Consider the following 10,733-nt stretch of genomic DNA (forward strand, 5'->3'; position numbering starts at 1 on the left):
ATGATTCTGCACTTATTAGCTCTTGCTTTCTTGGTTCGAAAAAGTTTGCGATCGGCTGATATTTTGGCGCATCAATCTCGGACATCTTTCGACCTTCCTTAGCTATTTTTATTTCGCATCGTAATAGAAACTGAAAGTACAGACGCTTTACAAATACATGCACAATAAGCGACGAATTAGGTCAGATTGAAAACGCATAGCGTTTGAATAACTTTGACCGTTTGCTGAGCTTGCTGAATGTAAGCGTCACCGCGTTACGATAGTAATTCCAAAAAAAAAATACCTAAAATGAGCAAAGCATTTTTAATCGAAGTTTTGTATCGTTAATTTGACGAATTTGCGTAAACGTCAAATTGGTTGCGTTTTCAATACTCATGATATTGTATTTCTTTGCATTTTTAAACATTTTAATAGGGTGAAAGACGCAGATACGCAGCTTATCTGGGGCACTTAGAACTGGTTAACAGACATGATATTTTGGATAATTGTAAAAGTTAGGACAGCAGATATACATGTATGGGGAGAACGAGAAACGTAAACAATGTTAACCAGAAAGGCACAATCACAGGCAATCGGCACCTGTGTCGGAAGCAATTATTAAGAATCATTAAGAAAGTAAATCGATAGAAACAGAGAACCTACACTTGCGCACCCATTGAGCAATTCTTATCAGTTATCGTCGTGATTTTCGCAAAAGTTTTAACAGCCGTTAGACATTTATGATCGATTTTCTTATTAAGCGAGTGGCAACATTTTTTTGATCGACTAGTTTGCAGCCAAAATATAAAGCACTTACCGCGTGCCAACGTTAAACTTTAAACAGGTCGTCAAATAAATTAATACAATTACACTGGCGTTTACCCATTTGTTTTGCGAAAATACTAACGAAACATTTTGTCTACATGTATTTGACACGAATTGCGCTTTTTAACTGGTGTTTTGTTTTACACGCTTTCTGACAACGAGCGGGTACCGAAATCCCACATGTATTATGAATAAAACTGCAGGCCAACAAAACGGTGGCATCGATACGTTTTTATTAAAATAGTAACATAAAAAAGTTTGCGCTTGTCTCTGACATAAAAAGCGCTTTATTGTTGATTTCGTTAAGTTACGCAAATACCAAATTTCCCTATAAGTTTACATAGCATGTACCAGTATGTTAGAAATAGACATATTTGCAACGAAAAGCTTTAGAATAGCTTTATAATTATCTATTTAAATTGATGATTAATCCATAACTGAAACCATTACACCTGTTACATTTATTTTTTCAGAAGTCTTTATTTTTGGAGAAAGATGATAACCGACATGTTGTGTATTTAAAGAAGCAGTTCATCTTTGTAGATTTCTTTTTCTAATTGTTCGCATATTATAACTTCATGTTCAATAACTGAAACCAAACACTGACCCTCAATTGATTATTTTGCAGTAAAAATGTCACATACATGTATAATAGAACAGAGTTGATGAAAAACTACCTTTACATGTACCATTATGACACATATAGCCCGGTGGCAAACAACCATAGTTGTTTCTTAGTGTTATCTGATTTCACCTTCAATGTGGTGTCTTCAATAACCACTGTGGTATAGGATCGAATTTGACTTTTAGCCCTTCACCACTTAGATACGTATTTTGACATGTTTGTAGTCCCGTAGAAAGTTACATTTAATTAAATATCTTTCTTACTAAATTCAAGTTTTAAGGCTTTATTTCCAACCCTTAGATACATGTACATGTACTGAACAGACTGCCAGTTACTCACCGGCTGTTCTGGTTTTATGCTGTTTACACATACCCACTTTGCTTCTGATTCAAAATTCACCAAAAATTAAAAGTTCATACTACATGTACTGTGATGTGACTTCAAATTTTGCAACCTAGTATAAAAATGGTGTAAGTTGTCAACACAGTTTTTCACTTGATTATAATGCTTTAAAATTTTGAACAATCATCTCTGTACAAAAACAAGAGGGAAGTTATCACTAAGAAAGTAAGGAATTTAATTCGACTTGATAAAAGTGCAAAGCCATTTTGTTTTACTTTTCTTATTGAATATCCAATTATTCATAAGCACCTGACAAGGAAAGTATATTTCATTGTTAAGTCCAATTATTGATAAGCACCGGACAAGGAAAGTATATTTACAACAACATTAACACCACTCCCATTGTGAATGTACTGGTCAATTGGCCGGTACAATGAAACTGGGAGAAATAATGCAAAATTATATTTTGCTGCAGCAATACTGCATGGTGTCTAATAACTAATGCTATTTACAAGGAGTATTAAGGGGTGTAAACTTCCTATGACCGACTAGTCTGAAACGAGTAATTTACCATTGTACAAGTCACAATTTCCTGTCAGCCAGTCTGCAGACATCTACAATATTGATCTAACAAAAGAATAAAAAATGTTTTGATGACATGTTTCATTTTTAATTTTATCGCTTGAGAGATGTGAAAGTAGATTACCACAAATCAATCCTGTGCAGAGTGACCGACCCATGGACTCCAATAAACATCCTTTAAATCTTTGCTTTCTGAGGTTAAACTAAACAGGAAACCAATTCATTTCAAACTAGAGTGTTTTAAATTAAAAGAAAATAAAAAGATTCAAATATGTAAAGTATTGTTAGTTTTATTGTGATTATTCCCTGGCCAAACTATGCAACAAAATATTTTGCACTTTCAACACCACGTCATAGTAATAATGCAAATAAAAATGAAAATTTGAATATTTGTAGCACAGAGAACATTGAAATATATGGTGGCATGTAGGTTACATCTAAAATATATATTTCTTTATGTACACACATGAAGACCTAAACATGAGACCTCACATGCCAACATGAAGACAGTTATATATTGGATTTATCATCAATGCAACAGGAGAGATCTGTTCAATTTGTTAACAGATTTGTAGTGCATGTAACAAAACTTCATCTTGTATGATTCGAAATGGATTTTTTTACTGCATAAAATAATAATCAGTTTTTCTATATCTATCTACATGTACATAAAACTTATTTACATCGTTTCTTTATATTTCATTTCCTATTTTTCGAACAAAATAAACGAAACTCGTAAGAATAAGAACTAGGCATTCGGCATGTGTAGAAAACGGCGGACATGTTAGCAACCGGCGCGCACGATTTAGCGATCGCTGATTGGTCGATCGATATTTAGATAAGAATCTGATTGACAGTTGGCGAGATGGCAATTGGTGTCAATGATCGGGAAGTAAGGACCCTAAAACAAAACACGGAGGCGCAAGTTGGCAATGATGCAACTTGGCCTTTATCACCAAGGTGATCAGGAACTGGCTGGGCCACTCGCTGAGCAACAACCAATTAACGGATTTGTGTCAGTCTGTCAACGATGTCTGGTGTACAGATTAGCGTCCAAATATCCGATGAGGAACATAGTGTGCATAATAACAGGGATAATATCGTTTAATCAAGTATTCTGATCCTCTTTTACAATTCGGATACTTGACCAGTATTCGAATATCCGGATAATCGTTACCATCCCTAATTTTTAATGAAAGGCATTTGATTTTGGAGAAGTCTTATGCTGTGATATGAAAGCGGACTACAAGAAGAAAACCCCACATATCCGTTATGCTAACCATTATGCGACGGGAATGGGGATTATACCAGGGGCGCGATGATGAGCTAAAATTTTGAATCGCGAGATAATCGCGGAGAAGAACGACAGTAGGCCGTGTTGCATTTCTGTTAAAGGGACGATATGCAAATTATATCCATCCGATATCGTGCCGATATTGTTTCGCTGCGTGGTTTTGAGCCTATCAATTTCACGTCATACACTGCGGTGCTAGACATGATAAAATGACCGTTTACAACTTATGTTGCATACATCTATGCTTAGCGACTTCTTATATATTGTAAGACGTACACGATTCTGTTTTACTTCAATGAACTTGAAACCAATCGTGAAACAAGAGCGACGCCTAGCGGGTGCAGACCGCTCATCTATTTTTCTTTTCAAAGGTGAAGGGACCTATCTCAATACTTCAATTAAAAGGGGGGAGGAGTGGAGTGGAGAGGGGTGTATAGTGTGATGTTGTGGTCATTTATTGCATTATCTTTCAAAAATGAAAACAATAGGGAGGGTTCGTTGGGGGAAAGGGACATTGTTGGACAGTCTTTCAAAATTAAAATAATTAAAATGAATATTTGAATTTTTAACACATTTCTAAAAATATTTTTTTTTTTTTTTTTTGGTGGGGGGGGGTCATCGGGGTTAAGAGGGGGGTATAGTGTGGGGTGTAGTCATTTATTATATGATCTTTCCACAAAACATAATGGAAAAACACATTTTGGGTGGGTTATTCTGGGGTGGGGCATGGGAAATGGTTTGGGTGGAGTCTATTGTGGTATGTCAGGTAAGTGTTTCTTTGTCAAAGTATGAATCCAATCTGATCATAAATAAAGAAGTAATGGCAATTTAGCAAAATTTAATAGTTTGATCTTGAAAGCCAATGTCATTCAAAGGTCAAGGTCAAATTAAACTTGCCAGGTACAGTACCCTCATGATAGTAAGAAAGTTCTTAAAGTTTGAAAGCAATAGCCTTGATACTTCAGAAGTAAAGCGGATCTTAAAACAAAATTCAACAAAATATTCAAAATTAATTAGTCACAAAAAGGTCATAATTCCATGAAAATGCAACCAGAGTTATGCAGCTTGTCCTATACAGTCCCCTAATGATAGTAAGCGAGTGTTCCAAGTGTGAAAGCAATAGCTATGATACTCGATGTAGTAAAGTTGACCAAAACACAAAACTCAACAAACTTTTCTATTTTTAAGCATAAAAGGGGCCATCATTCTGTCAAAATGTCAGTCAGAGTTTCATAACTTTGCCTGCACAGTCCCCTTATTATAGTTAGCAAATGTTCCAAGTCTGAAAGCAATAGCTATGATACTTTAGGAGTACAGTGGACCAATACACAAAACTTAACCAAACTTTCAATCTTCTTAGTATAAAAGGGGCCATTATTCTGACAATTGCCAGTCAGAGTTACATAACTTTGCACAGTTCCCTTTTGATAGTTAGTAAGTGTTGTAAGTATGAAAGCAAAAGCTTTGACACTTAAGGAATAAAGTGGACCTACACACGAAACTTAACCAATTGTTCAATTTCCTAACTGTCAAAATGTCAGTCAGAGTTACATAACTTGCCTACACAGTATCCTTATGATAGTTAGTAAGTGTTGCAAGTATGAAAGTAATAGCTTTGATATTTTATGAATAAAATGGACCTTAACACAAAACTTAACCAAATTTTCAATTTTCTAAGTATAACAAGGGCACATAGTTCTGTTAAAATGCCCACCAGAGTCATCTAAATTTGCCTGCCCAGTCCCTTAATGATAGTTAGTAGTGTACCATGTTTGAATACAATAGCTTGATACTTTATGAGAAAATTGGACCTAAACACACAACTTAATCGGACGCCGACGCTCAGAGGATGACAATAGCTCATAATTATTTTTTTTCAAAAAAATAGATGAGCTAAAAACAACAGCATTTGCAGAGATTTAACAATGTGCCATGTAATTTGTCATTCGGTTTCGTTATTTTATAAAACAAAGTTAGCAAAAATAAAACAAAATGATAAGGAATAACATAATAACAGAAACGCACATACATATCATATGGCATAATTTTTTTAGTACTAATTATTTGACTACGGTATTCTTTAACATAGTATACAAATAAAAGGCAACACTCGAAACACTTTATAACCATTACGAACATATAATCGTTTTTTTTTGACTGTGTTGTTGTTGTTTTTATCAGAATCGAAACAATAGTTTCAATCTAATCACATTTCAGGATGAACTTTGAAATGTTAAGATATATTTATATAGAAGTTACTATAGAAGTCGTCTCTGTATCCATTACATTAAGACAAAACACATATACGAAACAACCATCTTATACCACATTTGAGACCAGCATCAAATATTTTTTTAATATAAGCCATGCATACTTAACATTTAACGACAATTACAGTTTGTCTAAAAAATATAACACATTTGTTCATATTTCATTTTATACGTGATTATTTTATTTTGTTGAATAGCTTGCTAAGCATATTGCATTTCTGAAAGAATGTTTTGTCATTGAATGTAATTTATATAAAGTATGTATGACATCGTATTTTATCATAAAATATCTAGTGTACCTAAGATGACACATTAAATGTCGAATATCGTGTTGTTTAAGACGAATGCAGCTCCATTTGGTCTAAATAATGTAATTTCTTTATGTGGATAGGTAAATTATAGCAGTGCTTCAACCTATTGTTAAAGCTCGGTAACCAGCGTATACAGTGACCAATTTAGGACAAACCAATTCGCGATTAGTGTGAGAATTATTGTTACCGTCACTTTCTTACGATGATGAAGATCTACTTCCAGACTTAAAAATTCCAATTAAGTCTTTTCTAAATCCGGATCCTATCAAACAGTACAACATAAAATTGACGCCATTGTTGAAAAACATGCATATATGAAACACATTTCTATAAATACTAGCGTGGTCCATTGAAACAGTGTTCTTCTTTGAATTCATCAGTAAAATGTTGAATATGCATAAAGGTGCGTTGCACAGGAAGTACGTAGTGCTTAGTATTATTATACGGCGGGTGACGGTTTTTAGCATTTTCTGGCTTTTACAAACGCGTGTTGACTTTGTTTGTCCTCCGCGTTCTTGAAGGGTGTTTCTGCGCATGCGTGCTAGACAGATAACCTTCAACAGGATCGAGACGTTACAAATCAGCATTATTCCAAAAGGAAAAACGAAGAGGACACACAGGTCAAGGATAATTATGACAACAAAATTATTGCTGATGAGAGATGTCGCCAGAATGCCGCATTCATCATAGGAGAACGGGACGTCGCCATTTGTAGGTACGTTTATAACTCTTCGTAAACCACTTCCGGTGTAAACAGGCAGGTAGACTAAGCACAAGACCAGCGTACATACGACTGGAATGGAATATTTATACAAAGATTAAAATTCACCTGCATAGAAAGTTATTTCACATTTGCTGTCTTCGAATGCTTTTCAACTCTCTTTTTTGGCCCTTTGCACGAATGTTATATGTTTTAAAATAAACGTGCATGAAATGAAGTGTTTATGGATTAGTGCACACAGATCGACACCAAAATCTCGAACTCATTTTGTTGCTTCGATTCAACACAATTCCATTAACTCATTGTATTGGTTAAAAAGCGGGGTTTATAACCTTAACAATAAAAGCTGAAATGGCCGTTGAAATCTAAACGAGCGAATCATAACAAGTTAGCCATTTTATTTAAGGTTCATAACACACGAATTAATTTTATTAACCTCTGTTTGATTATTTGAACATTAATCCCTTCGTGATAATGCACAAGAGAACGGAACTTAAAGGTTGATTGAGTAATTATGCTTACGGACTAGGATCACGGCTATATTGGGGCGGCATACCACGGTGACGCGATGAGGAAACCACACGCTGATTGTGCGTTCAATCGTAACGGTCACAAGGATCCAGGCCGAGATGGCTGGAAGGAGAAATGCACAGTATGCGAGAGACCTACAGGCAACAGAAATGGTTGCTGAAAGTAGAACATATATAAAAGTTATTCGTGGTAAAAATCAGCAGTAAAAAAAATTGTAACTAAATATTGACATAACATTCGTGGAAATACTATACATCTTCGTTCAAGATTGTGTTCAGTTTTTGTGGCTGGTCTTTCTGCCAACCTATGTATTCGAAAGCTGATCATATATTATTTTTGCCAAACGTTACAAAAATTGCTTATTTATACATCAATTGTTCTTTCAGTTTCGCTGGGAACGTGTGCTTTCATATAAACTACACGACCATATAATACGACATTACTTTCTACAGACATTATAATATAATGAATATATTTTTGTTAATTAACAGTCAGTCTCTGTGATACCTCTAATATCTAAATGGAGCACATTTGCAATCCAAAACTCTGTAGCGGGAATTCCTAACACAAGAATGTCGGCCAAAGCGAGTGCCGACAGGTATCTTGCCGTCGAGGTCTTCCGTCGGCGGCCTGAATAAACAGAGTATGATATCATAAAATTTCAGATAAAAACATAAAATTATTACCAATAATTATTATAATTACGAGGAGGCTGTTAATAATGAGGATCCTTATGAAAAAATAATACTGATAATGATAATAATAATGTTAATTACGATAACAATAATAATAACTAAAATTACTACTACTACTGCTGCTTCTACAACTATTACCACTTATACTTCAACAGTTATAGTTGTAGCAGTGGTAGTGGAGGTAGATGTAGACTACATCTACCTGCACTACCACTGCAACTACTACATCTACATCTACCATGATTACAACTACTATTAAGCATACGGCAAAAACGTCTACTACTTTACTAAAACTACTTCTTATAATACTACTTCGACTATTACAACTATTACTTCAACTACTACTACTACTTCTACTCTACTACTATTACGCCTATACTTTACTTAAATCACTTCTACTTCTACTTCTACTACTACTACTACTACTACTACTACTTTTACTACTACTACTACTGCTGCTACTACTACTACTTTTACTTCTACTACTACTACTGCCGCTGCTACTACTACTACTACTACTAGTACTTCTACTACTACTACTTATACTACTACTACTACTATTACTACTAATACTACAACTACTACTACTACTACTACTACTACTACTACTACTACTACTACTACTACTTCTACTACTACTACTACTACTACTACTACTACTACTACTACTACCACTACTACTACTACTACTACTACTTCTACTTCTACTACTGCTACAATTACTACTTCTTCTACTACTCTTACTACTACTACTACTACTACTACTACTACTACTACTAACGCTCTTCTGCAACAACAATTACTACTACTGCTACTTCTACTACTACTACTTATTCTGCAACTACCAATACTTATTATACTACTACCAATACGTATTCTACTTCTTCTGTTGCTGCTGCTGCTACTTCCTCTACTACCACTTCTTCTACTTCTAGTCCTACTATTTTAATTTAACACTACCAACACTACTACTACTTACTACAACAACTACTACTTCTCCTACTATAAAAACTACTTTTTCTACTAATACAACTATTATCTAGCACTACCACTGCTACTACTTCTACTACTTAAATTTTTACTACTATGACCATTTCTACAAATACTTCTGCCGCTGCTACTATTACGTATACTACTACTTCCACTTCTATTACTACTTCTACTGCTGCTACTTCTTGTTCTACTACTACTACTACTACGTTATCCATTTCTACTACTTTTAGAAGTATAGTAATCATTTGATCCAACATTTTTTAAATCCGTAGTGCACATTAATACAAAGATTTTGACATGATTAAACCGATAAAAAATTACATTATACTTTGAAATGCACACTCCCTACTTACCTTTAATCCAGACCAAGAGAGAGAACATATTTCCCACAATTCCGAGCAAGATGATAGGTGATAACAGCGTTGCGTTAACAATTGTCTGCCATAAAGGTACGTTTCGTTCCGTTCCGTAATTAAGCACCAAGTTGTTGTCACCTGTTGATGCCACTGTCGTGTTGTTCTGCCCAGACATTTCATCAGTTTTGTCACAGGTTTGTAATCGATATATATAAATACACTAAATACCGTTTATTTTGTCAACTAAATAGTGCATATAAATGCATAACTGAAAAATCCATATCTGGTATTTTGCAAATTTAATAGTTGTCTGTATTTTTATCACGATTCAAGTCATACATTAATAGTTAAACACGTTAATAAATCGAGTTATATTGAACATGATTTCGTTCACCTACTTCGAATATAATCATCGTATGCTCTACATTAAAAACAAACTTATATTGAGTTATGATTGAAAGCCCACATTTCTATGTATAAGCATACAAGTAACGCTTTGTGTAATAACGAATGTTTTAACCAGACGCCCTCGATGTATCCGATTTCACTTCATCATTTCCTATACTGGATACCGATCATACCGCAATTCATTCGCGCGTACACAAGTTCGTGCTTTTGGAAACAAAGAGACATTTGTGCAGTCCACAGATCGCTTGTGCACATTGTGTATGACTAAGCTGTAGTCGGTGGGGAAGTAACTATAATAGACAATTATGTTTAATACGTATACTGTTCTTGTTACATTATATTTGAAGTTTCAAAATTTCTGTTGGAAAAGCAATTTTCGTGAACGATAATGATGATCAAAGCGATGATGATGATGATGATGAAGACTACGACAGCAATGATGGTGAGATAATGACAAAGATGATAATCTTGACGACGATGTAGTTTAGAATAGGAGTATGTTTAAGGTCAGCTGAGTATGTAGTGGCAATTGGAGGCAATAAGGAGACCCGATTTTCTTTCGTCTGTGCAGCTGTTTGTTTCTACCTACTTAACCTGAACCGCTGGATAAATTTATTTGCACCTTTTCACAAATGATCATTAATTGACTCTTTTTTTAAAACTGTTTAAATGTCTAATATCATGAAAGCTGGACACTTTTCAGGCATTTTGTCATGAACGAATTATGGTAAGAGTATTCCATGGTATTTTTAAATGGCTTGTGTGAGACATTGTTTCTATCAGCAACAAAATGTTAGTATG

The 10,733-nt window shown here is 34.6% G+C and overlaps 1 protein-coding gene across 2 annotated transcripts; it reads right to left on the reverse strand.

The window, feature by feature from the left end:
- Positions 1–5,582: 5,582 nt before the first annotated feature.
- LOC127882008 (neuropeptide SIFamide receptor-like) lies at positions 5,583–10,182 on the reverse strand. 2 transcript variants are annotated; one of them, XM_052430377.1, is made up of 4 exons: positions 9,522–10,182; positions 7,988–8,110; positions 7,472–7,582; positions 5,583–7,021 (listed from the first exon to the last, which is right to left on the reverse strand). In XM_052430377.1, the coding sequence occupies exons 1-4, from the start codon at positions 9,697–9,699 to the stop codon at positions 6,426–6,428; spliced, it is 1,008 nt and encodes a 335-aa protein (XP_052286337.1). In that variant the 5' UTR covers positions 9,700–10,182; the 3' UTR covers positions 5,583–6,425. The 2 variants fall into 2 exon arrangements, with proteins under 2 accessions (XP_052286337.1, XP_052286336.1); XM_052430376.1 differs by having other exon boundaries at positions 7,472–7,636.
- Between the last annotated feature and the right edge of the window lie 551 nt (positions 10,183–10,733).

Source organism: Dreissena polymorpha, chromosome 5 (genome assembly GCF_020536995.1).
Source record: "Dreissena polymorpha isolate Duluth1 chromosome 5, UMN_Dpol_1.0, whole genome shotgun sequence".
In the NCBI taxonomy this organism is placed as follows: domain Eukaryota; kingdom Metazoa; phylum Mollusca; class Bivalvia; order Myida; family Dreissenidae; genus Dreissena; species Dreissena polymorpha.

What these genes read in the sequence shown, in the direction of transcription:
- LOC127882008 (XM_052430376.1), bottom strand. Translation starts at nt 9,699, where the DNA reads ATGTCTGGGCAGAACAACACGACAGTGGCATCAACAGGTGACAACAAC. An exon ending in GCTCCATTTAGATATTAGAG is followed by an intron (nt 7,637 to 7,987) that starts GTATCACAGAGA and finishes TTCTACTTTCAG; the next exon opens with CAACCATTTCTGTTGCCTGT. An exon ending in TATAGCCGTGATCCTAGTCC is followed by an intron (nt 7,022 to 7,471) that starts GTAAGCATAATT and finishes ATTCCATTCCAG; the next exon opens with TCGTATGTACGCTGGTCTTG.